Source organism: Apodemus sylvaticus, chromosome 4 (assembly GCF_947179515.1).
Source record: "Apodemus sylvaticus chromosome 4, mApoSyl1.1, whole genome shotgun sequence".
NCBI classification, from domain to species: Eukaryota; Metazoa; Chordata; class Mammalia; order Rodentia; family Muridae; genus Apodemus; species Apodemus sylvaticus.
In genome coordinates, this window is record NC_067475.1 from 113,658,535 (window position 1) to 113,680,262 (window position 21,728).

The window sequence follows — 21,728 nt, forward strand, 5'->3', positions numbered from 1 at the left end:
TAAGTGATTTTTGCGTTTCCTCCTTATTGGCTTTTGTATTCTCCTGAATTTCTTTCAACGATTTTTGTGTTCCTCTTGTAAGGGCTTCTAATTTTTGATCCATTTTCTCCTGAATTTCTTTAAGTATGTCCTTCATGTGTTCCTGTACTAGCATCATGACCAGTGATTTTAAATCCAAATCTTGTTTTTCTGGTGTGTTGGGGTATCCAGGACTTGCTAATGTTGGAGAATTAGGTTCAGATGCTGCCATAATGCCTTGGTTTCTGTTAGTAACGTTCCTACGTTTGCCTTTAGCCATCTGGTTCTCCCAGGAGTTAGATGGTCTTATTGTCACTGGCTGGTGCTTCAACCTACTGTGGATCTTTAAGGTTATCTCTGCACCACTGGATGACTGGGTTTCTTCTGGCACAGATTACTGATATGCTGGCTTCCTCTTTTGTGCCTTTGGAGCCCTTCTCAATCTTGCCTCAAGCAATGCTATACTTAGGTTGTCAAGGTCAACCATGTGTTCTCTGTCTGCTCTATTATGGAGGGAAGAAGTTGTGGTGGGGGTCACTCCCTCTGTTGATTCTCACATAGGACACAGGTCTTGTGACGGACTGGCTTGCAGATGAACCGCCTATGTGCTCAGTTCCTGAGTGCAGGCAGACCCCTGTCGGTTTGCACCACCAGAAATCTAAAGCTCAGGGTGTTACAGTACCTAGTGATCCTTTTGTGTCCCTGCAGGCAGGGAGTTTGGCCAAGGGGCTTCTCTCCTTCCACAGTTCCCTGGGCAGATTACAGGCCCCAGCCCGGCTGGCTGGCAGACAAAAGCCGCCTAAGTGCTCAGTTCCAGTGTGCAAGCAGCTTTCTCCTTCCTTCTTGTGAATCATTTGATATGTGAATTTTGTCTTAGGTATTCAGAGTTTCTGGGCTAATATCCACTTATCAGCGACTGAATTCTATGTGTGTTCTTTTGTGATTTGGTTACCTCACTTAGCATGATATTTTTCAGTTCCAACCATTTGTCTAAAAAGTTCGTGAAGCCTGGTGGTGGTGGCACATGCCTATAATCCCAGCACTCTGGGAGGCAGAGGCAGGCAGATTTCTGAGTTCGAGGCCAGCCTAGTCTACAGAGTGAGCTCTAGGACAGCCAGGGCTATACAGAGAAACCCTGTCTCAGGAAAAAAACAAATCTTCTCTCCCCAACCCCCCAAAAAAGTTCATGAATTCATTGCTTTTAATTGCCGATTAGTATTCTGGTGTATAAATATGCCACATTTTCTGTATCCATTCCTCCACTGAGGGACATCTGGGTTCTTTCCAGCTTCTGGCTCAATCTTATTCTTGACCAAAGAAGGAAAGGAAAGAACTGGAAACCCCTCAAAAGATGTTATTCCATCTTCTTCCTGTGCAGAATATGTATAGAATGTGAAACAGAAAGTAATGGCTACTCCTGGTTGTCAACTTGTCTATATCAGGAATGAACTACAATCCAGAATTGGAGGGTGTATTAGTTTGGGTTCTCTAGAGTCATAGAACGTATGGATAGTCTTTATATAGTTAGGGAATTTGTCTATGACTTACAGTCTATAGTCCAACTCCCCAACAATGATCAGCAGCAGCTGTGGATGGAAGTCCAAGGATCTAGCAGTTTCTCAGTCCCACGAAGCAAGCAGGCAAGGAAGAGTGAGAGAGTCTTCCTTCTTCCAAAATCCTTATATATCTCCAGCAGAGGGTATAGCCCAGATTAAAGGGTGTAGGTCTCCAACAGAGGGTGTGGCCCAGATTAAAGGCATGTGCATCCATGCCTTTAATCCCAAATGATCTTGAACTCGGAGATCTCCTTGTTTTAGCCTCTATGCTTCAAGGTCTCCATGCCAAGATCCAGGTCAGAAACTTATATCTCTGAGCCTCCAAATTAGGATCATAGGTGAGCCTTCCAATTCTAGACTGTAGTCTAGATATAATCAGATATAATTCCAGATATAATCAAGTTGACAACCAGGAATTGCCACCACAAAGGGCTCACCTGTGATCCAGATCTTGAGTCTGGAAGATACAAGTTTCTGACCTGGATCTTGGCATGGAGATCTTGAGTCACAGTGGCTATGAAAAGCTTAGGCCCAGGCAAAGTAGTGCACACTTTTAATCCCAGAAGACTAAGGGAAGGAGATCTCTGAGTTCAAGGTCAGCCTGGAACAAAGTAAGTCCCAGATCCACGCATGGTGGCACATACCTTTAATTTCGTCCATGTCTTCTGCTGGAGGCCTACATAAGGACATTGGAAGAAGGAAGATTCACTCTTCTTTGCTGGCTTGCACTTACTTTCCAGCACATCTGTTAGAACTTTCTTCTTCTTTTTTTTTTTTTTTTTGTATATCCCCGACTCCAGATTGGGATCACAGGTGAGCCTTCCAATTCTGGATTGTAGTTCATTCCAGACATAGACAAGTTGACAACCAAGTATAGCCACTACAATAGATATTTAAATAAATGTTCATTGTCCCCAGAAACTAGAGAAATGAAAATCAAAACTATGAGATTTCATCTTACCCAAGCAGAATGGTAAGACTCGGCGAACAGCAGGACTGATGCCCTGTAGGCAGCAGTATTCTGACCCTAAAACTTGGCTTGTAGCCCAATACCTGGTCATCCCTGAAAACATACATACAAGTAGTATTATACTGACCAAGCACGTTGCATTTTGAAATACATATATATTTACATATACACATGTAACAAAATTAATGATAAAACATGCCAGGAATTGGAAGGAGAAGAAGGAGGAACATATGGGAGTGTTTGAAAGGAAGGAAGCGGGAAATGATGCAACTACATTACAATTTCAAAAATAAATAAAACGTCACCAAGATCAAGACAACTTGTAAAAGAGAAGGCTGTGGGCTAGGTTAGACTGCATGATGGCAGAGTGAGGCATAACAGCAGGGACAGCTCACAGCTCACATTGTGAGCTGCAAGCAGGAATTTGAGGATTCCAAGGTTTTTGAAACCTCAAAGCCCCTACCCTGCATCTTATTTACTTTTCTTGTCGCTGTGATAAAGTACCCTAACAATTGGTAGTACCTGCCACACTCCAGAGTGGGTCCCATGCCCAGGAGTAGTTACTGGCCAACATCAAATAGATTTAAAGATTCTTTTTCTTTGTTTTGGTGGAATTTTTTGGTTTCATTTCAGTATTTTTTGTTAATATTTGTTACAATTTGATTTGATTTCCCTCTTTTTTTTTGTTTTTGAGACAAGATTTCTCTGTGTAGCCCTGGCTGTCCTGGAACTTGCTCTGTAGACCAGGTTGGCCTCCAACTCAGAAATCCTCCCGCCTCTGCCTGCCAAGTGCTGAGATTAAAGGCGTGCACCACCATTGCCTGGCTGTTTTGATTTTCTTTTACTTTTTTTTTTTTTTTTTAATTTTTGAAAAGAAAGAACATGACAATTGCTTGGTGGTGAGGTGGGGGAAGATCCAGGCATTTGGAGGAGGGAGATCATGATCAAGATACATTGTATAAAAATAATTTTAAAATATCCCGACAAAACAAATTTAAGGAAGAAAGTGTTTCTTTGAGTTCACTGTACAAGGGTGTAGTCTATCTTGATGAGAAAAACCACAGTCAGGATCGTGCAGAGATAGGTCTTATGGCAGGCAGGGAGGAGGAGTCAGTGAGTGCCAGTGTTCAGTTCCATTCCTCCATTTTAAGCCATCCAAATCCCAGGTCTAGGGAACAATGCTGCTCTAATGGAGGGGTTTCCCATATTACTTCACCTAAGTAGTTACTCTAATCACCCACAAACTCACCTGGAGGCTTGACTGAGACAGCCTCTTGTCTTATAGATCCAGTTCAGTTGACTGCATTAACCCTCACAGTGTGTTTAACCCATCATCCATCCTTTCAAAAAATAAAACCAATTTTTGAATAAAAACATTGAGTCTGGGTAAATTGTCTACAACCACACAGCAACATTTATTTGCACAAAAGATTCAATGCAGAGATTTCAGAACAAGTTCAAGTTTTCACTCAGTAAATTGCCATTGTTAGGTCTAATTGATTTTTTTTTATTTTGAAATTAATGAAAGTTCAATTTACATATTTCTCATTTGAGGCAAAGTCTTAAGGTTTAAGAATCGTTTAAATATTTATGCTATTTTACTTCTCATTTATTACTTGGTAATTGTGCCGGTGCTGTTGGTAGGCCAGGAGCTGCAGAATCCCTGGAAATGGTTATTGGATTATCTGGCGAGGAATGCTGTGTTGACTGACCTTGGGTAAAGTGGGTGAAGTCTTCTAGTTTTAATTTTCTTTCGGTGTGCTTTCAAGATGATAGTGGGGTTATACGACTGCCAGGTCACTCGGGCTAGAGCCTGACCTTCCTGGGTCAAAGTCTGGAATTTCAAATCTATTTGCTCATGGCCTTACCTCAGGATGCTGATGCAAGAACTTTAGCAAGGCTGTCTCAGAAATGGAAGAGAGGGGAGGAAGGGAGGGGGAGGGAGCGGGGAAGGGAGGCAGAGGAATGAAAGAGGGAGGTGGAGAGTGGAGAGGAGGGAAAAGGGGGAATGGAAGGAAAGAAACATAAAATATTCCCACCGACCCAAAATGTAATAATAACCCAGGGATGATCCCATACCTAAGAGAGTATATGGGCTGCTGAAATTGGACTCTGTGGGTTTAAAATAAAATAAAGGAACAAAGTGCTAGCCGGTGGTGGTAGTGCACGCCTTTAATCCCAGCACTTGGGAGGCAGAGGCAGGCGGATTTCTGAGTTTGAGGCCAGCCTGGTCTACAGAGTGAGTTCCAGGACAGTCAGCCAGGGCTATACAGAGAAACCCTGTCTCGGAAAAAAAAAAAAAAAAAAAAAAAGAAACAAAGTGTTATATGTTATATCCTTATCCATGGAAGGGAGATAGATGGTTCTAGAATGAGTTAAGGGGTGATGGTTAGGATTGAAATGCAGTGTACAAACTTCTCAAAAGAAACTAATAAAGACATCAATTACAAATCAAACAAACAGGAGGACAAACTGGACTCAGGAATCCCAATTGATTCAAGAGCTACACTTCCTGGTAGGAGGAGCCCAGTAGTCCGGAAGCGGTCTAGAGGATAGTAGATCCAATGTGATTGGATGGGATCGGTTTAGAGAGGCGGGAGCTCCGCCCACCGCCCTGTATTTAAAGGCTGCAGCGCTCTTTCACCCTCCACAACTCTGGTAGGCGAGTCCCTCGCTGAAGAGCAGTATGAGCCTGAAAATTACCGTGCGTAGTTGGTTCCCACCAGGGCATCCGGAAGCCAGGAGAGTCCTGGTTCATCCAGTCGGGAACTTTCTGCTGATTTACTACGACTGCCCCCCAACTTGTCGCCAGAGCCACCAACTCATCGTGGTCCAGACGCCTTTGCTGAGGCCTGGCCCCGGCGCGCACCAGGGCTGTCTTGAAGCACCTTCGGAGCTACTGCACTGGCGACCCCAGCTGGTTCGGAGGAAGATGCTCTGCCCTGAGACGTTGACGACGTCGACCACGTCTTCCTCCTCCTCCTTGTCGTTGTTGTCTCCCTCCTCGTCATCATCCTCAGCCTCAGCTCGAGAGAAGAGAAGGCTCATCCACATGGCCAGCCCCAGCCTGGCCAACACCACAGTTGCCAAAAGGACCAGCAGCAGCATAGCCACAGGTCAGCCTCCACATTGCAATAACTACACACTCTCTCCGCAGCAAGTGATCTACAGCTATACGTTTTGTGGAGTGAAGAAGCCCATCCTCACCAAGGAGCTTAAGGACAAGATCCCTGTCGCCCTGCGTCAGCACTACTTGGGCTTGTTCACCGAAGTGTGCCTTAAGTTCTCCTCTTCGCATCTGGAGGCCATCGAGAAGGCACAGTCAGAGGAGAAAGTGATCTATGACCAAAGTCCCAGCAAGAACAAGTACCTGAATGCCGCTCTGCACACCCTGAAGATGCTCAGGGGCCGGGTTCCCAGCGCCATCCCGGGTCTCAGCAAGGCCACCTTGTACAACTGCCTGAAGGGTTATCTGCTCACCGAGGAGCAGCGCAAGGGGCATGGCTTCCCGTTCGAGCATCCGGAGAGGCCAGGGTCGGCAAAGCTCTTCACAGGAGAGCCTCAGCTGAGCCCGGCACACAGGTTCTGCTGCCGCTGTGGCACCAAGTACCTCGTGTCATCCTCAGGCCGCAGCCTCTGCTCGGAGCCCTGCGTGTACCACTGGGGGCGTGTCCTCTCCATCCCCGTGCAGGGAGGCTGGCAGGTGCACTACTCGTGCTGCTACGCGCCCCTGGACGCCACAGGCTGCAAGGTGGCCAAGCAACACGTGCAGGATGGCAGGAAGGACAACTTGTATGGCTTTGTCAAGACCTTACCGAAGAAGAACTGGGAAGCGCACGCGGGAATCTACGCCCTGGACTGTGAGATGTCCTATACCACACATGGCCTAGAGCTCACCCGCGTCACAGTGGTGGACACTGATTTATGCGTGATTTATGACTCCTTTGTCAAGCCGGACAATGAGATTGTGGACTACAACACCATGTTTTCTGGAGTGACCGAGGCTGACGTGGTGAACACCAGAGTTAGGCTGTGTGATGTCCAGTCCATTCTCCTTAGGTTGTTCAGCACTGAAACCATCCTCATTGGACACAGCCTTGAGAGTGACCTACTGGCTTTGAAGTTCATCCATGACACTGTGGTGGACACATCCGTGCTCTTCCCGCATCACCGGGGCCTGCCCTACAAGCGCTCCCTGCGGGGCCTTATCTCTCAGTACCTCAGCCAGAAGATCCAGGCACACAGCGGTGGGCACAACTCCATCGAGGATGCCAGAGCCTGTATGCAGCTGGTGACCTGGAAGATGCAAGAAGACACCAAGACCTCTAGCCCCGCTCAGCAGCATGCAGCTTGCCAGAAGAGAGGCTCTCAGCAGAAGCTGCCTGTTTGCACTAGCCGATACACCCAGACGCCCAAGATGGTGGAGATGCCTGAGATGTCCGAGATGCCAGATATGTTATACCTGGAAGAAAGTGACTCAGAACAACTTCCCCAGCTAGAGACTTGAAGACTTCGCTGTGTTGATTACAGATGTGTGGGTGAGGAGTGGATGCCATACAGTTGTTAAATTTTTAGTCCAAGCCTGAAACCTTGCAGAGTTATGCAGTCTTACCGAGCAAGGCTGGGCACTGCTTGGAGTGTTGTGGGCGTGAAAATTCTTCATACAGAATGACTTTAGTTAAGTCTCATCACACCCAACTAAAGGGAGAAAGAGGAAATCTTTCAGCTGATTCCAGAACTTTCTCAGAGTTGCCTGAAGAAAACAGCCTGCCTGCCTTAGAGGTGAGACAGTTTTGATTCAACAAGTGTCACTGGAACTGTTAGTATGACTTTAACTTTGCCTACATAGAAGCTACCACTCTTAGTTTGCTAGGTCCTTAATGGGTCAAGAAGATGAATGAAATTTGTTGGAAGTGACTAGTTCCAAGGAACACTGATAATCTCTCAGTTTTCAGGTTGTTTTGTTTTGTTTTGTTCTTGGAGTTGAAATTGTTTAAGAATGTTTTAGATGGAGGTAACTCAATTCCTTCTACTTTATAAACAAATTTCATTTGTAAAATATATCCATTATAAAATACAAGTGGTTTTTGAATGATTTTCAGAACTTGGTTGAAAGTTTATTGAATTATTTCCACTAGAAAATATTGTGGATCCAAACACTCTTTATCTCTTCTTATGATTCTTGTTTTTTTTTTTTAACCAAAAAATCAAATGCACTTTTCTCTTAACTGTGAAGAAAGGTCATACTCTGTTATTATATGAAGGCTAATGCAAGCTACTGTGTTTTAGAATGCAAGGGGAGAAAATGAGCTAGTTTTAACTACCCATCTTTTGGGTGGCATAGGATAAGTTTAATAAGGAATGTTAGTGTTTGTACACACACACACACACACAATAAAACTTTAAACTCTTTTATTTTGGTTTTTTGGATTTGGTTCCCCCCCCCCACACACACAGGGCTTCTCTACAGCTTGTTGTTGTTGTTATACTAGGTCCCTCACAAGAATTCACACACACACACACACACACACCTTTATCCCCGATTCGTAGTTTAAGTGATAAAATATTAAAAGCACAATATTGCCGATATGGTCACAATGCCTACAATCCTATTCTCTTTCACTAGAATTGCTTTAATTTGATTCAATTCAATGAATCAATGAAAAACAATTTCATCTTTTCCAAACACTGTTTTTCCACATAAACTCTGGCTAGTTTCTAAACACAGGTATCTGGGAGTTCAAAGTCATGGTTGGCTATACAGAGTTGGTAGCCAACCAGCCTATGTAAGACCCCTATATTTAAAATTATTATGTGTGTGTGTGTGTGTGTGTGTATGTATATATTTAAAACAAGGGCTGCACATGTAACCCAAGTTACCAACAGTCTAAGCACACAACTGAGAGATGGATTAAAGTTCACAGCTATTTCAGCCACATAAGAACTTCAGCACAGGGCTGGAGAGATAGCTCAGCAGTTAAGAGCACTGAATTCCCAGCAACCACATGGTGCCTCACAATCATTTGTAATGAGATCTGATGCCCTCTTCTGGGGTGTGGTCTTACATTTATATGTATGTAAGTAAATTAATCTTTGGACTGGGGCGAGCGGGGTCGAGCAAGAAGGGGGGGGGGGAGAACTTCAGCACAGTTCAAAGCCAGACTCTTTCTCCAAAATACGTGAATGACCAACAGAAACATCTGCTCTGTCTCTGCTTTGTAAGGCTCAGAACACAAAGCCTGATTCTGAGCTAGAATCTCCTGTCCTGGCAGTCTGTCTCAAACCCTACACCCATCCTATCAAATTTAAACAAACACATGGGCACAAATCTCTATTTCCTTTTTTTAAAAAAAAACTTTATTTGAGAATAACATATAAGATTGCAAAACAAAAAGAACACAGGCAAGAGTTATTAGTCCAAAGAATAGAATGTTTAGTTTTGCTCTGGTAATTTAGAATTTACTTTTGAAAAAGCAGTTGAGGGACATCAACCAGGCATGGGAATTCACTCCTGTAATCCCACCCAGGGGAGCCAGGGGACAAAACAGTATTAAGTGCTATTTCCATTTTGAACATTTTAACACAAATTAGAAATATGAAGTTCTTAATGCTAATGAGCTCATTTTCCTGCCTTGGGTATAAAAAGTTTAAATGCCGGGCGGTGGTGGCTCACGCCTGTAATCCCAGCACTCTGGGAGGCAGAGGCAAGCGGATTTCTGAGTTCGAGGCCAGCCTGGTGTTTAATTACAATGATCATACAAATCATTTGCAAAAGTAGAGCTTTTATGCAGTAAGAGTCATATCCTTAACCCATTTTCAGAAAACATGTATTTCAGCTGAGCTCTGTGCAGATGAAAATATTCTTTAATAACCCCAAACAGCATCAACAAACTTTTGAAGGAGAGAAACTGATAATGCATATAGAATTAGAATCTTCATCTTTAGTCAGACACTGGTGGGGCATGCCTTTAATCTCAGGAAGGGATTTGGAAGGCAGAGGCAGGAGGATCTCTGTGAGTTCAAAACCAGCCTGCTTTCTAGAACAAGTTCTAGGACAGCCAGGGCTACACAAAGAAACCCTGTCTCAAAAAACAAAACAAACAAAAACAAAAAGAAAGGAAAGGAAAAGAGACGTCTCATGCCTTTAATCCCAGCACTTGGGAGGCGGAGGCAGAGGCGGAGGCGGAGGCGGAGGCGGAGGCGGAGGCGGAGGCAGAGGAGGCAGAGGAGGCAGAGGAGGCAGAGGAGGCAGAGGAGGCAGAGGAGGCAGAGGAGGCAGAGGCAGAGGAGGCGGAGGAGGCGGAGGAGGCGGAGGAGGCGGAGGCGGCAGAGGAGGCAGAGGCAGAGGAGGCAGAGGCAGAGGAGGCAGAGGAGGCAGAGGCAGAGGAGGCAGAGGCAGAGGAGGCAGAGGAGGCGGAGGCAGAGGAGGCAGAGGAGGCAGAGGCAGAGGAGGCAGAGGAGGCAGAGGCAGAGGAGGCAGAGGAGGCAGAGGCAGAGGAGGCAGAGGAGGCAGAGGCAGAGGAGGCGGAGGCAGAGGAGGCAGAGGAGGCGGAGGCAGAGGAGGCAGAGGAGGCAGAGGAGGCAGAGGCAGAGGAGGCAGAGGCAGAGGAGGCAGAGGAGGCAGAGGCAGAGGAGGCAGAGGCAGAGGAGGCGGAGGCAGAGGAGGCAGAGGAGGCAGAGGAGGCAGAGGCAGAGGAGGCAGAGGAGGCAGAGGCAGAGGAGGCAGAGGAGGCAGAGGCAGAGGAGGCGGAGGCAGAGGAGGCGGAGGCAGAGGAGGCAGAGGAGGCAGAGGCAGAGGAGGCAGAGGAGGCGGAGGCAGAGGAGGCAGAGGAGGCAGAGGCAGAGGAGGCAGAGGAGGCAGAGGCAGAGGAGGCAGAGGAGGCAGAGGCAGAGGAGGCAGAGGAGGCAGAGGAGGCAGAGGCAGAGGAGGCAGAGGAGGCGGAGGCAGAGGCAGAGGCAGAGGAGGCAGAGGCAGAGGCAGAGGAGGCAGAGGCAGGCAGAGGAGGCAGAGGAGGCAGAGGAGGCAGAGGAGGCAGAGGAGGCAGAGGAGGCAGAGGCAGAGGAGGCAGAGGAGGCGGAGGCAGAAGAGGCAGAGGCAGAGGAGGCAGAGGCAGAGGAGGCAGAGGAGGCAGAGGCAGAGGAGGCAGAGGCAGAGGAGGCAGAGGAGGCAGAGGCAGAGGAGGCAGAGGAGGCAGAGGCAGAGGAGGCAGAGGAGGCAGAGGCAGAGGAGGCAGAGGCAGAGGAGGCAGAGGAGGCAGAGGAGGCAGAGGAGGCAGAGGAGGCAGAGGCAGAGGAGGCAGAGGAGGCAGAGGAGGCAGAGGAGGCAGAGGAGGCAGAGGAGGCAGAGGAGGCGGAGGAGGCAGAGGCAGAGGAGGCAGAGGAGGCAGAGGCAGAGGAGGCAGAGGCAGAGGAGGCAGAGGAGGCAGAGGCAGAGGAGGCAGAGGCAGAGGAGGCAGAGGAGGCGGAGGCAGAGGAGGCAGAGGAGGCAGAGGCAGAGGAGGCAGAGGAGGCAGAGGCAGAGGAGGCAGAGGCAGAGGAGGCAGAGGAGGCAGAGGCAGAGGAGGCAGAGGCAGAGGAGGCAGAGGAGGCGGAGGCAGAGGCAGAGGCAGAGGCGGAGGCAGAGGAGGCAGAGGCAGAGGCAGAGGAGGCAGAGGCAGGCAGAGGAGGCAGAGGAGGCAGAGGAGGCAGAGGAGGCAGAGGAGGCAGAGGAGGCAGAGGAGGCGGAGGCAGAGGAGGCAGAGGCAGAGGAGGCAGAGGCAGAGGAGGCAGAGGAGGCAGAGGCAGAGGAGGCAGAGGCAGAGGAGGCAGAGGAGGCGGAGGCAGAGGAGGCAGAGGAGGCAGAGGCAGAGGAGGCAGAGGAGGCAGAGGCAGAGGAGGCAGAGGAGGCAGAGGCAGAGGAGGCAGAGGAGGCAGAGGCAGAGGAGGCAGAGGCAGAGGAGGCAGAGGAGGCGGAGGCAGAGGAGGCAGAGGAGGCAGAGGCAGAGGAGGCAGAGGCAGAGGAGGCAGAGGAGGCAGAGGCAGAGGAGGCAGAGGAGGCAGAGGCAGAGGAGGCAGAGGCAGAGGAGGCAGAGGAGGCGGAGGCAGAGGAGGCAGAGGAGGCAGAGGAGGCAGAGGAGGCAGAGGAGGCAGAGGAGGCAGAGGCAGAGGAGGCAGAGGAGGCAGAGGAGGCAGAGGAGGCAGAGGAGGCAGAGGCAGAGGAGGCGGAGGAGGCGGAGGCAGAGGAGGCAGAGGCAGAGGAGGCAGAGGCAGAGGAGGCAGAGGAGGCAGAGGAGGCAGAGGAGGCAGAGGAGGCAGAGGAGGCAGAGGCAGAGGAGGCAGAGGAGGCGGAGGCAGAGGAGGCAGAGGAGGCAGAGGCAGAGGAGGCAGAGGAGGCAGAGGCAGAGGAGGCAGAGGAGGCAGAGGCAGAGGAGGCAGAGGCAGAGGAGGCAGAGGAGGCGGAGGCAGAGGAGGCAGAGGAGGCAGAGGCAGAGGAGGCAGAGGCAGAGGAGGCAGAGGAGGCAGAGGCAGAGGAGGCAGAGGAGGCAGAGGCAGAGGAGGCAGAGGCAGAGGAGGCAGAGGAGGCGGAGGCAGAGGAGGCAGAGGAGGCAGAGGCAGAGGAGGCAGAGGAGGCAGAGGAGGCAGAGGAGGCAGAGGAGGCAGAGGAGGCAGAGGCAGAGGAGGCAGAGGAGGCAGAGGCAGAGGAGGCAGAGGCAGAGGAGGCAGAGGAGGCAGAGGCAGAGGAGGCAGAGGAGGCAGAGGCAGAGGAGGCAGAGGCAGAGGAGGCAGAGGAGGTGGAGGCAGAGGAGGCAGAGGAGGCAGAGGAGGCAGAGGAGGCAGAGGAGGCAGAGGAGGCAGAGGCAGAGGAGGCAGAGGAGGCAGAGGAGGCAGAGGAGGCAGAGGAGGCAGAGGCAGAGGAGGCGGAGGAGGCGGAGGCAGAGGAGGCAGAGGCAGAGGAGGCAGAGGCAGAGGAGGCAGAGGAGGCAGAGGCAGAGGAGGCAGAGGAGGCAGAGGAGGCAGAGGAGGCAGAGGAGGCAGAGGAGGCAGAGGCAGAGGAGGCAGAGGAGGCAGAGGCAGAGGAGGCAGAGGAGGCAGAGGCAGAGGAGGCAGAGGAGGCAGAGGCAGAGGAGGCAGAGGCAGAGGAGGCAGAGGAGGCGGAGGCAGAGGAGGCAGAGGAGGCAGAGGCAGAGGAGGCAGAGGAGGCAGAGGCAGAGGAGGCAGAGGAGGCAGAGGCAGAGGAGGCAGAGGCAGAGGAGGCAGAGGAGGCGGAGGCAGAGGAGGCAGAGGAGGCAGAGGCAGAGGAGGCAGAGGCAGAGGAGGCAGAGGAGGCAGAGGCAGAGGAGGCAGAGGAGGCAGAGGCAGAGGAGGCAGAGGAGGCGGAGGCAGAGGAGGCAGAGGAGGCAGAGGCAGAGGAGGCAGAGGAGGCAGAGGAGGCAGAGGAGGCAGAGGAGGCAGAGGCAGAGGAGGCGGAGGAGGCAGAGGCAGAGGAGGCAGAGGAGGCAGAGGCAGAGGAGGCAGAGGCAGAGGAGGCAGAGGCAGAGGAGGCAGAGGCAGAGGAGGCAGAGGAGGCGGAGGCAGAGGAGGCAGAGGAGGCAGAGGCAGAGGAGGCAGAGGCAGAGGAGGCAGAGGAGGCAGAGGCAGAGGAGGCAGAGGAGGCAGAGGCAGAGGAGGCAGAGGAGGCAGAGGCAGAGGAGGCAGAGGAGGCGGAGGCAGAGGCAGAGGCAGAGGCGGAGGCAGAGGAGGCAGAGGCAGAGGCAGAGGAGGCAGAGGCAGGCAGAGGAGGCAGAGGAGGCAGAGGAGGCAGAGGAGGCAGAGGAGGCAGAGGAGGCAGAGGCAGAGGAGGCAGAGGAGGCGGAGGCAGAGGAGGCAGAGGCAGAGGAGGCAGAGGCAGAGGAGGCAGAGGAGGCAGAGGCAGAGGAGGCAGAGGCAGAGGAGGCAGAGGAGGCGGAGGCAGAGGAGGCAGAGGAGGCAGAGGCAGAGGAGGCAGAGGAGGCAGAGGCAGAGGAGGCAGAGGAGGCAGAGGCAGAGGAGGCAGAGGAGGCAGAGGCAGAGGAGGCAGAGGCAGAGGAGGCAGAGGAGGCGGAGGCAGAGGAGGCAGAGGAGGCAGAGGCAGAGGAGGCAGAGGAGGCAGAGGCAGAGGAGGCAGAGGAGGCGGAGGCAGAGGAGGCAGAGGAGGCAGAGGCAGAGGAGGCAGAGGCAGAGGAGGCAGAGGAGGCAGAGGCAGAGGAGGCAGAGGAGGCAGAGGCAGAGGAGGCAGAGGCAGAGGAGGCAGAGGAGGCGGAGGCAGAGGAGGCAGAGGAGGCAGAGGCAGAGGCAGAGGAGGCAGAGGCAGAGGCAGAGGAGGCAGAGGCAGGCAGATTTCTGAGTTTGAGGCCAGCCTGGTCTACAGAGTGAGTTCCAGGACAGCTAGGGCTACAGAGAAACCCTGTCTCAAACAAACAAACAAACAAACAAACAAACAAAAAACAAAAAAACCAAAAAAAAAAAAAAAACCCAAAACCAACCCAACCAACCAACCAACCAACCAACCAACCAACCAACCAAAAATCAGGTCAACCATTGCCTGCCAGGCCACCAGGGCAGAGGTACAAGTGCTGGAATGTGCTGGTTCTACTTTTTTTTAATATTCCAGGTAACAAACTGTTTAGGATTTTATTGTTGTGAACAGATGCCATGACCACAACAAATTCGTATAAAGGAAAACAACTGGAGCTGACTGACAGCCAAGAGGCTTAGTCCATTACCATCATGGTGGTAAGCATGGCGGCATGCAGGCAGACGTGATGCTAGAGAAAGAGCCGAGGCTTCTACATCTGAATTGGCAGGTCACAGGGAAAGAGAATGAGCCACTAGGCTTGGTGTGAGCTTCTGAAACCTCAAAGACCGCATTGCAGTGACAAGCTTCCTTCAAAAAAGGCCACCCCTATTCCAACAAAGCCACACGTCCAATAATGCCACTGCCCATGAGTCTGTGGGGGTCATTTTCATTCAGACCACCACAGTAACTAATATACAATGTACAAAGCATTGCTTCTGGTTAAGTGACCCATGCACCATGCCCAGCACAGACTTCCTGTGTAACTAATAGACCATACCAAGAAAACACTGACGGAGTAACTGGTGGTTTCTTGGCCCATCGAATGGCACTCTTAGGAGGTATGGCCTTGTTGGAGTAGGCATGGTCTTGTTGGAGGAAGTATGTCACTGTGGGGTGGGCTTTTCAACCCTTCTCCTAGCCATGAGGGAGCCAGTGTTCTATCTGCCTTTGGATCAAGATGTAGAACTTTTAACTCCTCTAGCTCCACATCTGTCTGGATGCTGCCATGCTCCCACCTTGATGATAATGGACTGAACCTCTGAACCTATTGTGTAAGCTAACCCCAATTAAATTTTCTCCTTTATAAGAGTTATTTTGGTCATGGTAACCTTTTTGGAGCATTGGAAACCTTTTCCAACAGCATTGGAAACTCTAAGGCAGTAACTAATATACCATGCCCAGACCATACCTTCTGTGTGAGCAGCTAATATACGATGCCTAGAGTATACCTTCTGTGCAAGTAACTAATATACTGTGTGTAATGGGTATTCCTGATTGTCAGCTTGACTATATCTGGAATGAACTACAATCCAGAATTGGAGGGCTCATCTCACCTGTGATCTGGATCTTGAGGCTGGAAGACACAAGTTTCTGACCTGGATCTTGGCGTGGAGATTTTGAGGCACAGTGGTCATGAAAAGTTTAGGCCCAGGCAAGGGAGTACTGGCCTTTAATCCCAGGAGACTAAAGGAAGGAGATCTCTGAGTTCAAGGTCAGCCTAGGACAAAGCAAGTCCCATATCCAGTCATGGCAGTACACACCTTTAATCTGGGCCATGCCGTCTACTGGAGGCCTACTAAGGACGTTGAAAGAAGGAAGATTAACTCTTCTTCACCTGCTTGCATTTACTTGCCAGCACATCTGTTGGAACCTACTTCTATAGGAGACCATATGAAACAACTAGTCTTGTGAGACTGACTGGATTCTTAGACTTCCCATCCACAGCTGCCCAATGGTGGGTTAGTTGGACTACAGACTGTAAGTCATCATTATAAATTCCCTCAATATAGAGAGACATTCCATAAGTTCTGTGACTCTAGGAACCATGATTAACACACCATGCCCAGAGGCTAAGTCACCAATGCACTATGCCCAGCACAGTCACCCTCTGTAACTAATAGACCATACCAAGAACACACCTTCTGACTCGGTAACTAATATACCATGTCCAGAGTACACATTCTGACAAAGTAATTAATGTATCATTCCAGAGCATGCTTTCTATTTTGAGACCTTCATTGGGATAATACCCTTTTTGCAGTCTATCACCATAGCAACTTTTTTTGTGTCTTCTGGCCACCCTTTGTATATTTCCTAGTGAGTGTTTTGTTTTTGTGTTTTGAGACAGGGCCTCATTGTGTATCTCAGGTTGGGCTAGAACTCATTTTCTTGTTTTTATCTCCTGAGAGTTGGAATTATAGTCACATGCTACCATGCCTGACTTTACACTCTGTCTTTTAAATTAATTGCTTATATTTATCTTTATTACTTTGTTTTAAAATTAATCAATTAAAGATGGGTACAGTAGTGCACACATGTAGTTCTAGAACTTGAGAGTCTGAGGCAGGAGTAACCTGAGTTGGAGGCTAGACTGGGGTCTCCTATACAGTGTGACTCTGATGTTCTTTCTTTTTTCTTTGTTTTTTTTTGTTTTGTTTTGTTTTGTTTTAAGAAAGAAAAGAAACAAATATTAAAATAAAAAAAGAAACAAATATTGTCAGCCTCAAGAGAAAGCTCAGTAGTTAAGAGTGCCTGCTTCTCTTGTAGAGGATCTGAGTTTGGTTCCCAGCTCACATTTGCCTAGAACTTTAGCTTCAAATGATCTGAGAACCTCTTCTGGCCTCTGTGGATACCAGGACACCAACACACACACACACACACACACACACACACACCCCTTACACACAGAGACACATATATGCCTAAGTACAAATAAAAATTTGTACTTTAAAATTACATTCTAAATTGATGAGCACCTAAGCTAACTCACATTTGCCTTGATTCATATGCATACATGTAGTGAGAACACTGTCTACAGAAATCTCAAACATCTTTTCTCTTTTTTCTGTCTATTTTATTTTATTTTATTTTATTTTATTTTATTTTATTTTATTTTATTTTATTTTATTTTATTTTATTTTATTTTATAACTTAGGTGTTGGGGATTGAAGCTAGAGCCTCTTGCTTGCCGGACAACTGCAGCATTTTGAGCTGCCTCCCTAGCCAATAGCAGGTCTTTAGCAGCTTTAGTTAGTACAACCACAGGAAGGATCTCAGTGCCAACTTCTACCCACCCTGTCACTCTGTAATGGCAAGTTGTAGTTTGAGTGAGAATGTCCCCTATGGGCTCCCATACTTGGTCCCTAGTTGGTGGCTCAATTTGGGGAGGTTTAGGAAGCATGGCCCTACTGAGGAAGTAGGCCATTTGCTCCAAGCAAATCTGATAGATCTAAATTTCTCTCTATGCTTTGGTTGACTCTTTTCTTTGTGCTTGCATTTAAAGACATGAGTGGTCAGCATGCTGATCTAGCACCATGACTGCCTGCCACGATGGACTCTAACCCTCTGAAAAACATAAGACAAAATAAGTTCTTACCTTATTACTTAATGACCACACAGACCCAGTGATTAAAGTTAAATATCCCTTTAGAGCAGTGAACCTGTGTCAGAAGGTGTGTGGTCCCGCTTCTCTGTGTGAGTCTCAATAGTGTATGAGCCCGTTGTACACTTGAAATCTCTGTTTTTCTCTTCAGAAGGTAAGAGGGACATGTGTTGTGAGGGTCTGTTTTCATGAGGCATAAAGTAGACATTTTTTGACTTTCAAACACAGGTTAGTAACTTCCCACCATTAAGAAAATAGAGTCCCACAGGGTGGACTTGTCCCTCTGTTGACCACTCTCTTCTCTCAGCACTTTATTCTCAGAAGATACACAGCAGATACTGGGTGGAAACTTCATTATAGGGCAGCTAGTCATTTAGTCTCTGTAGTGGTTTGAATATGCTTGACCCACAGGTAGTAGCACTATTAGTGGGTGTGGCCTTGTTGGAATAGGTATGGCCTTGTTCCAGGAAGTATGGGCACAGGCTTTAAGACTCTCATCCTTGCTGCCTGGAAGCTCCTGTTAGCCTTTGAACAAGACGTTGAACTCTTGGCAACCCCTGCACCATGCCTGCCTGGATGCTGCCATGCTCCTGTTTTGATAAAAATGGACTGAACCTCTGTACCTGTAAGGTAGCCCCAATTAAATATTGTCCTTAATAAGAGTTGGCTTACCATGATTGATCTTTTGAGACTGGGTTACCCCACTTAGTATGATGTTCTCCAGTTCCATTCATTTGTCTAAGAATTTCATGAATTCATTGTTTTTAATGGCTGAATAATACTCCATTGTGTATATATACCACATTTTTTTTGCATCCATTCTTCCACTGAGGGATACCTGGTGTACTGGCTATTCTTGGTTGTCAATTTGACTATATCTGGAATGAACTACAATCTAGAATTGGAAGGCTCACCTATGATTCTAATCTGGAGGCTCAGAGATATAAGTTTCTGGCCTGGATCTTGGCATGGAGATCTTGAAGCATAGTGGCTATGGATTCCAGAAGATTAAGACAAGGAGATCTCCAAGTTCAAGATCATCTGGGATTAAAGGCATGGAGGCACATGCCTTTACTGTGGGCCACACCCTCTGTTGGAGATCTATAGCCTTTAATCTGGGCTACATCCTCTGCTGGAGATATATAAGGACATTGGAAGAAGGAAGATTGACTCACTCTTCCTTGCCTGCTTGCCTCATGGGACTGAGCAACTGCTAGATCCTTGGACTTCCATCTACAGCTGCTGCTGACCAGTGTTGGGGAGTTGGACTATAGATTGTAAGTCATCGACAAATTCCCTAACTATATTAAGACTATCATACGTTCTGTGACTCTAGAGAACCCAAACTAATACACCTGGGTTCTTTCCAGCTTCTGGCTATTATAAATAGGGTTGCTATGAACATAGTAGAGCACATATCCTTATTACCTGCTGGGGAATCCTCTGTGTATATGCCCAGGAGTGGTATAGCAGGATCCTTTGGAAGTGACATGCCCAGTTTTCTGAGGAACTGCCAGACTGATTTCCAGAGTGGTTGTACCAATTTGCAACACCACCAGAAGTGGAGGAGTGTTCCTCTTTCTCCACATCCTTGCCAATACCTGCTGTCTCCTGAATTTTTAATCTTAGCCATTCTGACTGGTGTAAGGTGAAATCAATACCCAAAACATAATCCACACATCAAATGATGTACAAGAAGAATGGAGGAGTGGCCCCTGGTTCTGGAAAGACTCGGTATAGCAGTATAGGGCAATACCAGAACAGGGAAGTAGGAAGGGGTGGATGAAGGGAAGAGGGCTTATGGGAATTTCGGGGAGTGGGGGGGGGGCAGAAAGGGGAAATCATTTGAAATGTAAATAAAACTATATTGAATAAAAAAAAAGAGTTGGCTTGGTCATGGTGTTTTTCCACAGTGGTAAAACTCCAATTAAAACAGGCTCCATGGGCCATACATTCTCTGTTACAACTAACTACCCTGTTGTGGTTTGAATAGGTTTGGCCCCCAAAGACTCATGTGTTTAAATGCTTGACCCATTGGGAATGTCACTGTTAGGTGTGGCCTTGTCAGGATTGGTGTGACCACGTTTGAGGAAGTGTGTCACTGTGGGAATGGGCTTGAGGTCTTCTATACTCAAGCTTTTCACAGTGTGGAATTCTAGTCTCCTTCTGGCTGCCACACCCAGGTCAGAACACAGTCCCTGTATGCTGCCTTTGGATCAAGATATAGAACTCTTAACTCCTTCTCTAGCATCATGTCTGCTGCCTGCATGCTGCAATGCTTTTCATCATGATGATAATGGACTAAACCTTTGATACTATAAGCCAGCCCGAATTAAATCTTTGACTTTATGAGAGTTGCCATGGTCGTGGTGTCTCTTCATAGCACTGAAACTTAAACCATGCCTATGCATTGTAAAAGCAGCCACACAAAATAACTAGATGCAGAGACTAGATTTGTTTCACGGAAATTCTCGGAAGGGGATGCAGGATGCTGAAACTGAAATTACATGTATTGTTCATACTTTTCCTTTGCTAATTTTTGGTAGCTCAGGCTGGTTTGAAACTTGTGGCAATCTTCTCAAATCATCCTCTCAAATATATCAGCTTCCAACCACACCCAGGTCAGAATATGGAAACTGCTCTCATCTCACAGAATTTGCAGGAAGAGATGAGGCATTCTATTTAACTTGACATGATATCAATTAAATTATGCAATTGGGAGGGATTTTTTTCAATTTATTATGCTAATTCTGTAAGCATATTTTCAAATAATTTTACTTGAACAGGCAATATTGTTCAATAAATTACTAGCATGGTATTATGATACATGATTAAGGTAAAATATATTTGGTTAAATATGATTTTATCTTTCTGATACTGTTTCTCATAGATTTTTATCAAACAATGTGGTTTCTTAATTCATTACTGGATACATTTAAATGTGGACTGGAAAAATTGAAAAAGAATGTATGTATCAAGGGAAAATTGATGAGGTGATCAGATAATGAAGCCTGCTTGGTGTCATGGAAACTTAGGAGACGAAAGACTCCGGTCCACTGCAAATTTATGTTATCTCATGTTGTTTGGACTCCAAATGCTGCTTGTTAGTCCGTCCTTTTTATCCATTGTTCATTAAATTCCTTTCTAGTTCCTCAGAGCAGCTGTTATAGATTTTCTTTGCTTTCTATTTCCACCCTTATCACGTCTCCACCCTGAGCTGGAGAGCCAGAGCCTCTGTCCATCCTGGGAGCTCCTACAGGGCTCTTCCCTTGTTTTGGATATCTCTGCTGCCCTTCCTGCTCCGTCCTTCTTCTTCCTGTTTATTCCACTCCTATTACTGGGGGAAATTCGGTAATCTTGATTTCCACAACTGAATCATCTGTGTTCTCACAGCCACTATTTTTGAATACTTTCCATAAAACTCTTTAATTGTTGATCTCCTACATCTTTTTGTTCTGTCTCCTTTATATACTTTTTAAAGTATTTATTTTACATGTACGTATGTATTGCTTGCCAAATATCTGTGCCTAAAGAAACAAGGAAAAGGTATAGGACTCCCTGTAACTGGATTTATAGACCGCTGTAAACAGCATGTGGGTGCTAGGAATTGAACCTCTGTCCTTTGGCAAGAGCAGCCCGTGCTCTTATCCACTGAGCCATCTCTTCAACCCCAGTAGTCATTCTCTGTTTGAAACAGTTTTCATGTAGCCCAGGCTGGTTTTAAATTCAGTATGTAGCAGGAGATGACATCAAATTCCTGATTTCCCTACTCTCTTGTTGGGATTGCAGGTATCGGCTAGCATGCCCAGTTTCTTGCTCTCCTTGTAGACTTGCTGGTGTCTTCCAGTCTCCTGAGTCAGACCTTGTCCAGGCTCTCAGCAGTGATACCTCATGCTGGTGAACATTTGCTCTGTTGACTGAGCCACTGTCCTCATTGGTGGGTACTGGCCTGTATCACCCCTTCGCTTATATCTTAAAGCAATCAAAATCTACAATCAAAGAATTAATTTCTAGGCCTCCTTATTTGAGGATACTGACCAGCTTTTTAGGCTACCATTTGCATCTTAAATCTAGTCTAGACCCAATACCTTCACTTTACCAAATATTCTTAACTCTCCCATACTGAAAAATCTGCTTTCTCTCTGCTGTTTTTTCAACTTTGATTTGTATTAAAAACATCTTTCTCTAAGTTCCCACCATCATCCAGATACTTTCTTTACATTCTTTCTCATTTACCCCTTGGTAACTAATGTATACTTCTAGAAGAATTTTTATTTCTTGGCTTCTGGGAGAATGTTTTCTTCATATCTAATGTGGTGGTTTGAATAGGTTTGGCTCCCATAGACTCACGTGTTTGAATGCTTGGCCCATAGGGAGGGGGACTATTAAGGAGGTGTGGCCTTTTTTGAGGAAGTGCAGCTCTGTGGAAATGGGCTTTGAGGGTCTCCTATGCATAAGCTCCCCACTGCTGTGGAATTCTCAGCTCTTTCTCCAGCATGGTGTCTGCCT

The 21,728-nt window shown here is 47.8% G+C and overlaps 1 protein-coding gene across 1 annotated transcript; it reads left to right on the top strand.

The window, feature by feature from the left end:
* Window positions 1-5,230: 5,230 nt before the first annotated feature.
* Window positions 5,231-7,051, top strand: LOC127683693 (exonuclease GOR-like). Its single transcript, XM_052180967.1, has one exon. The coding sequence runs from the start codon at window positions 5,231-5,233 to the stop codon at window positions 7,049-7,051; it is 1,821 nt and encodes a 606-aa protein (XP_052036927.1).
* Window positions 7,052-21,728: the final 14,677 nt, after the last annotated feature.

Coding starts and splice junctions, on each gene's coding strand:
- LOC127683693 (XM_052180967.1), top strand. CDS start 5,231: ATGAGCCTGAAAATTACCGTGCGTAGTTGGTTCCCACCAGGGCATCCG.